The sequence below is a fragment of the Petromyzon marinus genome, chromosome 44 (assembly GCF_048934315.1).
Source record: "Petromyzon marinus isolate PM22_M1 ecotype Great Lakes invasive population chromosome 44, UKy_Petmar_22M1.pri1.0, whole genome shotgun sequence".
In the NCBI taxonomy this organism is placed as follows: Eukaryota; Metazoa; Chordata; class Hyperoartia; order Petromyzontiformes; family Petromyzontidae; genus Petromyzon; species Petromyzon marinus.
In genome coordinates, this window is record NC_133710.1 from 1,307,569 (window position 1) to 1,322,920 (window position 15,352).

At 46.1% G+C, this 15,352-nt stretch overlaps 1 protein-coding gene and 1 long non-coding RNA gene across 7 annotated transcripts in view; one reads left to right on the plus strand and one right to left on the minus strand.

Moving 5' to 3' along the window:
• LOC116951839 (uncharacterized) overlaps positions 1–15,352 on the minus strand; it is a 43,182-nt gene that overhangs the window by 8,549 nt on the left and 19,281 nt on the right. The window lies entirely within an intron of this gene.
• Positions 8,914–15,352, plus strand: part of LOC116951837 (nuclear factor 1 A-type-like) — a 111,371-nt gene continuing 104,932 nt past the window's right edge. For 3 of the 5 annotated variants that reach the window (XM_032970606.2, XM_032970607.2, XM_032970610.2), the window contains exon 1: positions 8,914–9,554. In XM_032970606.2, coding sequence (XP_032826497.2) covers positions 9,552–9,554 — 3 coding nt within the window. In that variant the 5' untranslated portion in view covers positions 8,914–9,551. Of the gene's footprint in view, positions 9,577–15,352 lie in introns of all 5 variants that reach the window. The other 2 variants (XM_032970612.2, XM_032970611.2) reach the window with 2 other exon arrangements.

Here is a 15,352-nt window from a genome sequence, read left to right on the forward strand (position 1 = left end):
TAATATATATTCATTAATGCTGTATGTATTTTACAAAGTTCGTTCCCATCAGGTAGGTATTAATCAAATAAATCACGACGTTTCGGGTGCAACACAAGCGTAAGTCATCAGGTGGGAAAGCATGTTTGTTTGCATGGTTAATGCGAAATTGATTCCTTGCAAAATGTTTCCATTTGGTGTTTGAACATCTTAACACCTGTTTTATTGCCAGAAAGGATAAAAACCTAATCTTTTTTTCGTGATAAATACTTGACGTGCGGAGAGACGAATATGTTAATGTGCAGCAAACCCCCGCTCTCACGTTGGAGATGCGTTGCTGAAATGTGCGACGACGAATATCGAAACGACGTTCATCGAAGCGATTTACAGGTGGGGTAGGCGGTGGTGGTGGTGGTGGAGGCTTAGGCTGAGAGGCGACGGATAACGAGGACGGACGACGATGCCGTCAGCGACGTGAGCGTGGGGTTGAAGCTAGTAGCAGTGATCATAATAATAGAGTAAGGGCGTGCTTGTGAAACGGTGTTAAAGGGGGAGACGTATATCGGGGTATTTCTGTACTTATTGGGTAGTCCCTCGGTTAACAGTGACATCCGTTCACGGTTTGTCGGTGAACGTTTCGCTTCCTATAGGACCCCCCCCCCTCCGCTATGGTTAACATTGTGACTAACGGTCACGTGTTTATGCTGTGCACGTGGTGGCGCCAATTTCGGCCAATCGGAGCGCTTGTAAAGCGGGGCTGAGTTGTGTCCTCAGCCAATCAGCGTTTCGACCTCGACTGGCTCTGTCTAACATTGTACAATTTCTCCTTTGGCAGTGGAAACGGCTTTTCTGTTGTACAGACTCAGCGATGCTTCTGTTTACTTACTAATTGTTCTACTTATAAGTGAATTCGATCGACAGTTATTCCTTTACTTATGTTCCCCACGAAAGATGCCGATTGATGACGACTTCGAGTTATCCTGACACCGACCACGAGGCGGAGGCCGCGAGCTTCAAGTTCACGGCGAGCGGCACGCGCGCGGTGGCGGTGGTGGCGGCGGCGGCTTGCACGGTCACGGAAATTACGAGATCAGAGCAAGACGCGTTTATTCGTTCCTACAAGGCGATGGAATTTGGTTGGTGAGGGTTGGGTTTTTATTGCGTGTGGATCGCACCAACCCGGCCGGCCGCGTTCTTTGAGAACATCAACAGGCGAGGACGCTGCCACGGTGGCTAGGAGATGTTAACGACCTCGCCTTGTACACAGGAGGTCGTCGTGGGTTAGATCCCGACCCTGAAGCCTGCTGCTGTATATTTGGAGTTTGTGTCTCTCTCTCTGATCGTCATAATCACGGTGGCTAGATGTTGACTACCTCGCCTGGTACACAGGAGGTCGTGGGTTAGATCCCGACCCTGAAGCCTGCTGCTGCTGCTGTATATCTGGAGTGTGTGTCTCTCTCTCTGATCGTCATCATCACGGTGGCTAGGAGATGTTGACTACCTCGCCGGTACACAGGAGGTCGTGGGTTAGATCCCGACCCTGAAGCCTGCTGCTGCTGCTGTATATTTGGAGTTTACGTGTCTCTCTCTTCCCCTGGTTGTGTAGATTTTTCTCCGGGTCCTCCGGGTTTTCCCTCCACATTTAGAGCCGTGCCTTTAGAGTATTTTGGCTGCTATAAGTTTCCACGTGAGAAGCCACTTCGTTGAGCTATCATTTGTGGCCAGCTCGCTTCTGAAAACGAGCTACATAGCTCGGCAGGCCTCACCTGGTAACATAAAAATAGCAATAGTTAACGTGTGTGATAGTCATGTTGTGTTTCTTGTGTATTTTCCGTAACAGTGGAATTCCGATTAATGTAATTGACCGCATATGGGTACAGGGTGATCCATTAACAGGCGACCCCCCCCGTCAATCTCTTAGCGACCCATTTGAGAGCTTTAGACTCAGCCAGTGACTGTCTGCAGGATTGTTCAAAGCTATGCCGGACGAAGTGGACGTAGATTTTTTTTTGGTTCAACACATTTCAAACGAGTGCATTCAGATTTGGTGGCTTTGCAATGAAGTGCTTCATCCGTAGTTTGTGATCATTACTTTAATGGGTCTATCTATAACATGGCTCTCACCCTGCACAATCATTCATGTCCCTTTCCCACATCATGATGCACAACGCCGTACAAATTCGGTGCAGCAATCGATACTGCGCACGACATCGCAGCGCCGGTAGCTTACGGCAACGTCCACTTACGCTAAGCGAGGCGCTTCGTACGAATTACATTTTGGAGAAAGACAAACACATGCCCAGAACCCGTGGGTTATGTAACGCTTTGCAACACGCGGTTTTATTCGTGGGAGTATTTAAATCTCGCAGGACCGGGCGGGCGACGGGAAAGCTGTCAGCGCTAAAAAAAAAAACCCCATTGGGGTTCATATTATTGGTTCTTTCGGTAAAGTCACGTTGAAGGGAAACAATAAAATATATAAAACATATATATAAAAAATATATTTAAAATATATATTTTATTATTTTATTGTTTCCCTTCAACGTGACTTTACCGAAAGAACCAATAATATGAATCACTGCAGTCACGAAAGCTTTAAATCAAAATTTCCCATTGGGGTTGTTTTTTTGTATTTTAACCCGTAGTAGGCTTTAGCGATCAATATAATCAATAATATAGTTTTTTGGGGTGGTTATATCGCGTAAATATAAATGTGTCGTTAAACCCACAGCGGTGTGTTGGAGAGGAAATCCATGGGTTTCCACTGGTATCGAATTGCCACGTTCAGCTGACGCGACAAACCTCACCGATTGGCTGCGTCGGGTGGTGGTGGGTTTAATGACACATTTATATATTTACGCGATCTAACACGAAAAAAACTATATTATGGATGTTTTGTTGTTGTAGCAAATACTGCGCCGTTGCAAATACAGCACTGGGTTTGTTTTCTCGTTCCCAGACCTCACAAATTATTTTTTTTGGGGGGGGAGAGGTGGAGGAGGTGGTGGAGGGGGTGGCAATGCTTTTGTTTGATAAATGTGGCCGGTTCGGTTCTGATTTTGGTAAGTTAACATAATCCGGGTAATACTGCACACCGCTGGACATGTCTTCCAGCAATGGCGATTGACTTTTTTGCACTGCGTGTATGTTTGAACACGACACACACACACACACATTGGTGCATCACCGGTGCAGGCCACGCAGTATCTGTATGATGCAGTACAGCAAGTAGGTCGCTATTGTTTGTTTTCTCCGGGCTCTCTCGTGCCCCCCCCCCCCCCTAGGATTCTGGATGTTTGGCAGAATAAAATTGCCGATGCGTCCCAACCAGGACCTTACTGGGAGCTGCGGTGGTGAGATGTCAACTACCTTGCCTGGTATACAGGAGATCGTTCGACCCTGACCCTGACCCCCCTGCTGCTGTGTATTTGGAGTTTGCGGTGTCTCTTTCTCTTTTTCCGTAGCCGCGTGGATTTTTCTCCGGGTCCTTAGGGGTTTTTCCCTCCACATTCAGAATCATCATCACGCGTTTAGAGTGTTCGGCTACTATCAATTGTCCACGTGATAAGCAACTTCGCTGACCTATCATTTGTGGCCGGGTCACACGTAGCTCAGTGGGCCTTACCTGGATGCCCAATGGCCACATCACCCTGAAGGCGACTGATGCCCGTCACGTCTCACAAGCTAAGCACGCGTTGAGTCTGGCGAGTCCTTGGATGGGCTACCACCGTGCACGATGGGCGGGTTTGTCACGGCCGTGCGACTCGGTGCCGGATTATCCTGGTAGCAACAACAGTAGCTGCATCATATGTGCATCATATGTAGTAGCTACTATGTGGTAACTACAAATGTAGCTACTGCTTACGGGCTCCGCACTTTCAAGGGCCCCGCGCTAAATGCTTTCAAGCTATCAATCCGGTTCAGTGATTCTGCACTTGCTCTATTACTATAGTACTATACCGCCTTCAACTTTTATGGACGACTGCGTTTTTAAGGTTTCCGATTTGTCTTATTATCTGGCTGTATAGCAAAAACAAAATACAATAGCTTTACTATGCAAGTAAAAATGTGTGTTTTAATATTTATGTTTGTATTTTATCTATGGCCCCTTCATAACATCGCATGCTGCTACAGGCCCCGCACTAGCTTAATCCGGCACTGGTGCTGCTCAGCAGCAGACGCGGGCACATTCCGCTATTGTTCTCACGACAATGCACTGTGCCAGTGTGGTGAAGTATGGTCAATGCTGTTACCACCCCCACCGAGACCAACCCTCGGGAAGGGTGGCGAGAGGCCTTCAATCCAGAAGTTGAATGCTACCCGTGGCGTCACGATTGTTACACACAACCGTGGACTCCAGATTATAAGAAGTCTCATAATGTTTGTGTGAATTACACAAACATTTCAGACTCCCTCTCCTCCCCCAACCAACACTTGCTTACATTTAATTAAAGTGCTGAAGAAGGGGAATTAAGTGCGTCCTAAAATCGGGAAAATACGACGGAGCTTATTTACTAAACAACAACCCGGCAACGTTTCCTGGATAGAGTCGTGCTAAGTTGAGTTGTTGCTTTCATCTCATTCAGGATGCAATTGTTGAGTTGTCAATCTCTGCGGCTTTTGGGGGGAGGGGGCGGGGTGCGGGGGGATGGGGGAGGTGGGGGGGATGGGGGAGGGAGTGGGGGTGGGAGTGAGGGGTGGGGGAGGGTGTGCGGGGAGTGGGGGAGGGTGTGGGGGGTGTGGGGGGATGAGGGAGGGTGTGGGGGGTGTGGGGGGATGAGGGAGGGTGTGGGGGGATGAGGGAGGGTGTGGGGGGTGGGGGAGTGGGTAATCAATAATAGTAATTTATGTTCTCACTGCAGTGTGCAAGCTATGTGCGTGTCTAGGCTATTGAATCGGAAGCCTATTCATTGCGTGTGTGTTATACAGTCTGTAGGTTATACACACAGTCTGTGTGTTATACACAGTCTGTATGTTATACACACAGTCTGTGTGTTATACACAGTATTGTGTTATACACAGTATGTGTTATACACAGTCTGTGTTATACACAGTCTGTGTATAATACAGTCTGTATGTTATACACAGTCTGTGTGTTATACACAGTCTGTGTTATACATTGTGTTATACACAGTCTGTGTTATACAGTCTGTGTTATACACAGTCTGTGTCTTATACGCACAGTCTGTGTGTTATACACAGTCTGTGTGTTATACAGTCTGTGTTATACACAGTCTGTGTTATACACACAGTCTGTGTGTTACACACAGTCTGAGTGTTATACACAGTCTGTGTGTTGTACGCAGTCTGTGTGTTATACAGTCTCTGTGTTATACGCAGTCTGTGTTATACACAGTCTGTGTGTTATACACAGTCTGAGTGTTATACACAGTCTGTGTGTTATACGCAGTCTGTGTGTTATACACAGTCTGTGTGTTATACACAATCTGAGTGTTATACACAGTATGTGTGTTATACGCAGTCTGTGTGTTATACAGTCTCTGTGTTATACGCAGTCTGTGTTATACACACAGTCTGTGTGTTACACACAGTCTATGTTATACACAGTCTGTGTTATACAGTCTGTGTGTCACAGTCTGTGTTATACAGTCTATGTGATACACAGTCTATGTTATACACTGTGTGTTATACCACACAGACTGTGTATATAACACACAGTCTGTGTGTTATACACACAGACTGTGTGTATAACACACAGTCTGTGTTATACAGTCTGTTATAGTCTGTATAACACACCAGGTATAACACAGACTGTGTGTTATACACAGTCTGTGGTATACACAGTCTGTGTCTTATACACACAGTCTGTGTTACACAGTCTGTGTGTTATACACAGTATGTGTTATACACACAGACTTGTATAACACACAGTCTGTGTGTTATACACACAGACTGTGTGTATAACACACAGTCTGTGTTATACAGTCTGTTATAGTCTGTATAACACACCAGGTATAACACAGACTGTGTGTTATACACAGTCTGTGGTATACACACAGTCTGTGTCTTATACACACAGTCTCTGTGTTATACACAGTCTGTGTTATACACAGTATTGTGTTATACACAGTCTGTGTTATACACAGTCTGTGTGTTATACACAGTCTATGTTATACAAAGTCTATGTTATACACAGTCTGTGTGTTATACACAGTGTGTTATACATTGTGTTATACACAGTCTGTATGTCACAGTCTGTGTTATACACACAGTCTGTGTGTGTTATACACACACAGACTGTGTGTTATAACACACAGACTGTGTGTTATACACACAGTCTGTGTGTTATACACACAGTCTGTGTGTTATACACAGTCTATGTTATACACAGTATGTGTTATACATAGTCTGTGTGTTATACACAGTCTTGTGTGTCACAGTCTGTGCGTTATACAGTCTGTGCGTTATACGCAGTCTGTGTGTTATACGGTCACAGTCCCTCTGATCACTGTTACATTACATTTATGGCTTTATTTTGGTGATTTCGAAAAGTTTTTTGGTTTGGCCATGTTGGTTGTTGTTGTAGTACGGAGTTAGACTGATGGCCTTAATCTAATTTGTCTTGTGGTTGTTGTTTGGGATGTTTGCACACAGCGTTGGTGTACGGTGCTTTTTCAGGAATATTTTGATATTTTTTTTCCTGGATTTTCTGTTTGCACAGCCACATAGTCACTTTAAGATGTTTTTCTTGTTCATGTTTTTGTTTTTTTGTTTGTTGTGGTTGCACCCAATTCAAGAGCCGAATGGCTCACAGGGCTATAACAAAATAAATAAACTGAAAAAACAAAAAAAAACTGAACGTCACACGTGGGGGTGGATGGCCAGCACCACGCCCGGCCGCCTTTGTCTCCCCAGTGGCGATGTCTACACACCGCACCAGGTACTCATTTGAGGCTGAGTTGACCTAGGGGAGGCCCCGGACCGGTTCAGATAATCGTCACTGCTGTTGGCCGTGAGCGGGAATCGAACTCGGGTCGCCAGGTTCGTAGTGCAGCGTAGCGCTAACCACTACAGCACCACTCCCCACTGGGTGAAACACACGGAGACATGTGTGTGTGTGAGACACACACTGTGTGTGTGTGAGACACTGTGTGTGTGTGAGACACACACACAGTGTGTGAGAGACACAGGGTATGAGAGACACAGGGTGTGAGACACACAGTGTGTGAGACACAGGGTATGAGAGACACAGGGTATGAGAGACACACACAGTGTGTGAGACACAGGGTGTGAGAGACACAGGGTGTGTGAGACAGGCTATGAGAGACACAGGGTGTGAGAGACACAGGGTGGGAGACACACAGGGTGTGAGAGACACACAGGATGTGAGACACACACAGTGTGAGAGACACAGTGTGTGAGACACAGGGTGGGAGAGACACAGGGTGTGAGAGACACAGGGTGTGAGAGACACACAGTGTGTGAGACACAGTGTGTGAGACACAGGGTGGGAGAGACACAGGGTGTGAGAGACACACAGTGTGTGAGACACAGGGTATGAGAGACACAGGGTGTGAGAGACACACACAGTGTGAGAGACACAGGGTGTGAGAAACACAGGGTGGGAGACACACAGGGTGGGAGAGACACACACAGGGTGTGAGAGACACACACAGGGTGTGAGAGACAAACACCCAGGGTGTGAGACACACACACAGGGTGTGAGACACACACACAGGGTGTGAGACACACACACACAGGGTGTGAGATGCACACACACAGGGTGTGAGACGCACACACACAGGGTGTGAGACACACACACACACAGGGTGTGAGACACACACACACAGGGTGTGAGACACACACACACACAGGGTGTGAGACACACACACACAGGGTGTGAGACACACACACACAGGGTGTGAGACACACACACACACAGGGTGTGAGACACACACACACAGGGTGTGAGACACACACACAGGGTGCAAGACACACACACAGGGTGCGAGACACACACACACAGGGTGTGAGACACACACACAGGGTGTGACACACACACACACACAGGGTGTGAGACACACACACACAGGGTGTGAGACACACACACACAGGGTGTGAGACACACACACACACAGGGTGTGAGACACACACACACAGGGTGTGAGACACACACACACAGGGTGCGAGACACACACACAGGGTGTGAGACACACACACAGACAGGGTGTGAGACACACACACAGACAGGGTGTGACACACACACACAGGGTGTGAGACACACACACACAAGGTACTGTACACAAGGTACTGTACACACACAGCGGGAAAGAGACGCAGGGCGGGGGAGTACACGCAGACACAAAGACAAAGTTCCCCCGTGTAGCCTGTAACAGACTGTAGGGGCAAGTGCTGTTAGCGAGCAGCGCCTATTGAGGCCGGGCACGACACACGATGGGGTGGGTTGCCAGCACCACGCCCGGCCGCCTTTGTCTCCCTAGTGGCGATGTTTACACATCGCACCAGGTACTCATTTGAGGCCGAGTCGACCTAGGGGGAGGGCCCAGGACCGGTTCAGATATCCGCGGCGTTGACGTTGACCGTGAGCGGGAGTCGAACTCGGGCTGCCCGGGGTTCGCAGCGCCGCAGTGCGATAACAACAGCGCCACCGCTCCACCGCAACAAAGACAAAGAGAGCCCGCATAGGCTGCGCAGACTGTTGGGGCAAGAGCTGTTAGCGAACAGCGGACACGGACACACAGAGACACACGCGGGGAGAGAGAGAGCGGGGAGAGAGGGGATAGGGAGAGGGGATAGAGAGAGCGTGTGGAGAGAGCGTGGGGGATAGAGAGAGGGGAGAGCGTGTGGAGAGAGAGGGGATAGCGTGTGGAGAGAGAGGGGATAGAGGGGAGAGCGTGTGGAGAGAGAGAGGGGATAGGGAGAGAGGGGAGAGAGCGAGGGGAGGGAGGGAGGGAGGGGGCGTGGCGTCGGGCTCAGCTTGGAAAGCATTCGGCAGGTCTGTGTGAGGGCGAGCGCCAAGTGCCTGAAGCACAGCCTGCGACTGCTGCTCACGCTCTCACCGTGATGGGCTGCTGTTGTTGCTGCTGCAGCACTGTAACTTTGTCGTTAGCTCCTCGACCTGCACGCTGACTTGTGTACACCCTGGGCACCTCCATGTTAGTCGCCGAGTCGGTGCAGGACTCTACCACGATGCTCTAGACTACATACATGACACACGCGTGTAGTCGTAGCTAACACACACACATACTGACAGGTCGTGGGCTACTACATACATGACACACGCGTGTAGTCGTAGCTAACACACACACTGACACGTCGTGGGCAACTACATACATGACACACACGTGTAGTCGTAGCTAACACACACACACACACTGACACGTCTTGAGCTACTACATACATGACACACGTGTCTTAAGCGCGCGCGCACAGCACGTGTAGTAACGCACACGTGTCACAGCAAACACAACGCGCGTCATAGCACTAGCATACGACGCAGGTTGATAAAGTTGCACGCAACTTGCCAGTTGTCACAGGAGACTAAATGAAGTCAAGGGCGCAAGCTGTTCGCCAGGACTAACTACACGGCTATGGTACGTGCTTGTGTCGGATATGGTACGTGCTTGTGTCGGCTATGCCACGTGTGTGTGTCAGCTATGCCATGTGTTCATGATGTGGCTGCAGGCGGTGTGCTATGTATAGCGGTGTGTCTAGACTGGATATGTTTACGTATTCTGTGCTGTGTATCTGATGTCAATTTCATGCGTTAATCATGTGTACAACTGGCTGTATATGATGTATGTGCTGTGTGTGTGATAGCTATGCCCTGTTAATACTATGGCTATACACTGGCTATGTACTATGTAATGTACTGTGGCTGATAGCTACCCCATGTGTTCATGCTGTATGTACACTGGCTATGTATTGTGTGTAATGTGCTGTGTGTCTGATAGCTACCCCATGTGTTCATGCTGTATGTACACTGGCTAAGTTGTATTGTATGTAATGTGCTGTGTGTCTGATAGCTACCCCATGTGTTAATGCTCTATGTACACTGGCTATGTATTGTGTGTAATGTGCTGTGTCTGATAGCTACCCCGTGTGTTAATGCTGTATGTACACTGGCTATGTATTGTGTGCAATGTACTGTGTGTCTGATAGCTACCCCATGTGTTAATACTGTATGTACACTGGCTATGTATTGTGTGTAATGTGCTGTGTGTCTGATAGCTACCCCATGTGTTAATGCTGTATGTACACTGGCTATGTATTGTGTGTAATGTGCTGTGTGTCTGATAGCTACCCCATGTGTTCATGCTGTATGTACACTGGCTATGTATTGTGTGTAATGTGCTGTGTGTCTGATAGCTACCCCGTGTGTTAATGCTGTATGTACACTGGCTATGTATTGTGTGTAATGTGCTGTGTGTCTGATAGCTACCCCATGTGTTAATGCTGTATGTACACTGGCTATGTATTGTGTGTAATGTGCTGTGTGTCTGATAGCTACCCCGTGTGTTAATGCTGTCTGTACACTGGCTATGTATTGTGTATAATGTGCTGTGTGTCTGATAGCTACCCCATGTGTTAATGCTGTATGTACACTGGCTATGTATTGTGTGTAATGTGCTGTGTGTCTGATAGCTACCCCGTGTGTTAATGCTGTCTGTACACTGGCTATGTATTGTGTGTAATGTGCTGTGTGTCTGATAGCTACCCCGTGTGTTAATGCTGTATGTACACTGGCTATGTATTGTGTGTAATGTGCTGTGTGTCTGATAGCTACCCCGTGTGTTAATGCTGTATGTACACTGGCTATGTATTGTGTGTAATGTGCTGTGTGTCTGATAGCTACCCCGTGTGTTAATGCTGTCTGTACACTGGCTATGTATTGTGTATAATGTGCTGTGTGTCTGATAGCTACCCCATGTGTTAATGCTGTATGTACACTGGCTATGTATTGTGTGTAATGTGCTGTGTGTCTGATAGCTACCCCGTGTGTTAATGCTGTCTGTACACTGGCTATGTATTGTGTATAATGTGCTGTGTGTCTGATAGCTACCCCGTGTGTTAATGCTGTATGTACACTGGCTATGTATTGCGTGTAATGTGCTGTGTGTCTGATAGCTACCCCGTGTGTTCATGCTGTATGTACACTGGCTGCGTGCTATGTATAGCACTACTATCTGTACATTGGCTATATATAACACTACTGTACTGTCTGCCTATTGGCCTTGTGCTGTGTGTGATTATAGTGCGTGTAGAATGGCTGTGTGTTACATCTAAAATAGTAATGTTATATGATCCGCTATTATGAAGGTGCGTGCTGTTTAGCTGGCTATGCTGCTCTATGTTGAGATCCGTGAACTGTTTTATACAATACACGCACTATGTTCTGTGTGCTATATGTTAGCTATGTTTACGTCATTCAAGCTTTGTGTTAACTATACAGTGTTACAGGACATGTTGAGCTGTATTCTCTAGCTATGTATTATTTAGTACTGCAAATTTACTGTTGGCTATGTGCTGTTGGCTAGATGAGCACACTGACAATATTATGTGTTACCTATGTTTTCAGGTTACCTTTTATTACCTATGTTATATTGAACAGCTCTGTTCACTGGCTAAGTAGTAGTAGTAGTATTACCCGTTTACCCTGTATGCTATGTTGGGTGCTGGCTATGTTAACTACATGACGTGTTGTATTGTGTCCACTATGTGAGCAGGCTCATTGATCAGCTGTAGTACACATTGATCAGCTGTAGTACACACTGATCAGCTGTAGTACACATTGATCAGCTGTAGCACACATTGATCAGCTGTAGTACACATTGATCAGCTGTAGTACACATTGATCAGCTGTAGTACACATTGATCAGCTGTAGTACACATTGATCAGCTGTAGTACACATTGATCAGCTGTGTCCACGAGCCAGTATAATGCTGTTAGCTATATGTTACACCATGTACACCAGCCACGTGTTATTAATGTACTCTGTGCTGCTATGTTCGGTATCCTGGCTATGTGCATATAGCCATGTAGTGTGCTGGCTGTGTGTTGTTATAGCTACAGTGTATACTGGCTGTGTGTTTTGTATGGTCTATGTTAGTAGACTTTGTCTTCGCAATACATGGGTGGCGGGCCGTGTTGTTTTACACCGAGGCCTACAGTGATATCCTCCCGCAATTAAACCGACTACGAATAACCTCACCACGACATTAGGGCTAGAGGCTATTGTCATTCGACGTAGCCATCCCCATATTCACAGTGACATTAACCTTTATCGAGTGGAATGAAGTGATTTAACACGAGGCTCAACACCTATGAGAGTTACAATACACTCATTGCAGAGACATGAATACATTGGTGACTGAAACCATGAAGGATGTACCACTATTACGCAGTTTGACAGGATGCTGCATCACAAATAGACATCGCATAGCCCACATCAATGTCATTGCCAAAGAAACAAGAACAAACCCACAACAACCCTACTCTTTGGTTCTATTCGGTAAAGTCACGTAGGTAAAAAATAAAACAACAAAAATCACGACGTTTTGGCCACAACACAAGTGGCCTTCTTCAGGTCTGTCCTCTGGACAGTCCGGTCCCTTCACCTGATGAAGGCCACTTGCGTTGTGGCCGAAACGTCGCGATTTTTGTTGTTTTATTTTTTACCTACGTGACTTTATCGAATAGAACCAAAGAGTATGGATCCTTGCAGTCACGAAAGCTTCAAATCTAGAATCCACAACAACCGGTCACATTTACTCATACGATCACCAAGCAAGCAAAAATTCCGTATAACATAATCAGAAAATCTAAAGCACTACATCTAAAATTATAAACGTCACGAAAGAAAGTTTAAATGAATCTTAAGATTATGCTACATTACGTGCTAGCTAGTTTTACTTCGGTTAGCACGCCACACGAACAAGGCTAATGTAGGCGGCTAGGCCAGCTAGAAGGCTCCAGCGTGTCAAAGGACACGCCCACCATGGCAAACTCGACATCTGATTGGTTAAAGAAGATTACCATCAACAACATCGTCCCCATTTGCTTCAACAGCAGAGGGGATTCACTCGACATTCTGAAGGCCTCAGGGTCGATTTTTCACCCGGAGAGGCAGAGACAGCACAGGTGGAAAATCTGATTGTATAAAAGCTCTAAATTATATGAGCTGCACTGTAAGCAGCGCAACGGAGGTAGAGCGTAGCAATGAAATGACCTTAATAGACTGATGGGAACGAACTTTGTAAAATGCATATAGCATTAATGTAAATATATTAAATTATAAAACTATAATTTTTGCTTCTAGACCAGCAGAGAAGGCCTTGCTGGCCTTGACAGCCTGCCTCTGCAATACATATTGTACTTTTTACCCTCTGGCTATGTACAATACATATTGCACGTTTTACCCTCTGGCTATGTACAATACCATTGTATACACTTTATAGCATACCATGATATGTGTGCTGAATATGTGCTATGTTAAAAACATGTTTGAGATATATTGTCAGCTATTTGTTCATATTTGCAGGCTATTTAGTCATGCTATGTGCACGATATAGCCAGCTCTGAGCACTAGCGAAATGTTACACTGTAGGCTATGTACGCTACTATGTGTAGTGTTAACTGTGTGCTGCTATGTGTAGTGTAAACTGTGTTGCCATGTGTAGTGTTAACTGTGTGCTGCTATGTGTAGTGTTAACTATGTGCTGCTATGTGTAGTGTAAACTGTGTGCTATGTGTAGTATTAACTGTGTGCTGCTATGTGTAGTGTTAACTGTGTGCTTGCTATGTGTAGTGTTAACTGTGTGTGCTGCTATGTGTAGTGTTAACTGTGTGTGCTGCTATGTGTAGTGTTAAGTGTGTGCTGCTATGTGTAGTGTTAACTGTGTGCTGCTATGTGTAGTGTTAACTGTGTGTGCGCTGCTATGTGTAGTGTTAACTGTGTGTGTGCTATGTGTATTATTAACTGTGTGTGCTGCTATGTGTAGTGTTAACTGTGTGTGTGCTGCTATGTGTAGCGTTAACTGTGTGCTGCTATGTATAGTGTTAACTGTGTGCTGCTATGTGTAGTGTTAACCGTGTGTGCTGCTGTGTGTAGTGTAAACTGTGTGTGCTGCTATGTGTAGTGTTAACTGTGTGCTGCTATGTGTAGTATTAACTGTGTGTGCTGCTATGTGTAGTTTTAACTGTGTGTGCTGCTATGTATAGTATTAACTGTTTGTGCTGCTATGTGTAGTATTAACTGTGTGTGTGCTGCTATGTGTAGTGTTAACTGTGTGTGCTGCTAAGTGTAGTGTTAACTGTGTGTGCTGCTAAGTGTAGTGTTAACTGTGTGCTGCTATGTGCAGTGTTAACTGTGTGCTGCTATGTGTAGTGTTAACTGTGTGCTGCTATGTGTAGTGTTAACTGTGTGCTGCTATGTGTAGTGTTAATTGTGTGTGCTGTGTGTAGTGTAAACTGTGTTGCTATGCGTAGTGTTAACTCTGTGTGTGCTGCTAAGTGTGGTGTTAACTGTGTGTGTGCTATGTGTATTATTAACTGTGTGTGCTGCTATGTGTAGTGTTAACTGTGTGTGTGCTGCTAAGTGTAGTGTTAACTCTGTGTGTGCTATGTGTATTATTAACTGTGTGTGCTGCTATGTGTAGTGTTCACTGTGTGTGCTGCTATGTGTAGTGTAAACTGTGTTGCTATGTGTAGCGTTAACTGTGTGTGCTGCTATGTGTAGTGTTAACTGTGTGCTGCTATGTGTAGTGTAAACTGTATGTGCTGCTGTGTGTAGTGTAAACTGTGTGTGTGCTGCTGTGTAGTGTTAACTGCGTGCTGCTATGTGTAGTGTTAACTGTGTGCTACTATATGTAGTGTTAACTGTGTGCTACTATGTGTAGTATTAACTGTGTGTGCTGCTATGTGTAGTGTAAACTGTGTTGCTATGTGTAGCGTTAACTGTGTGTGCTGCTATGTGTGGTATTAACTGTGTGCTGCGATGTGCAGTGTAAGCTGTATGTGTGCTGCTATGTGTAGTGTAAACTGTGTGTGTGCTGCTGTGTAGTGTTAACTGCGTGCTGCTATGTGTAGTGTTAACTGTGTGCTACTATATGTAGTGTTAACTGTGTGCTACTATGTGTAGTATTAACTGTGTGTGCTGCTATGTGTAGTGTAAACTATGTTGCTATGTGTAGCGTTAACTGTGTGTGCTGCTATGTGTGGCGTTAACTGTGTGTGCTGCTATGTATAGTGTTAACTGTGTGTGCTGCTATGTGTAGTGTAAACTGTGTGTGCTGCTATGTGTAGTGTTAACTGTGTGCTGCTATGTGTAGTGTTAACTGTGTGTGCTATGTGTAGTGTTAACTGTGTGCTGCTATGTGTAGCGTTAACTGT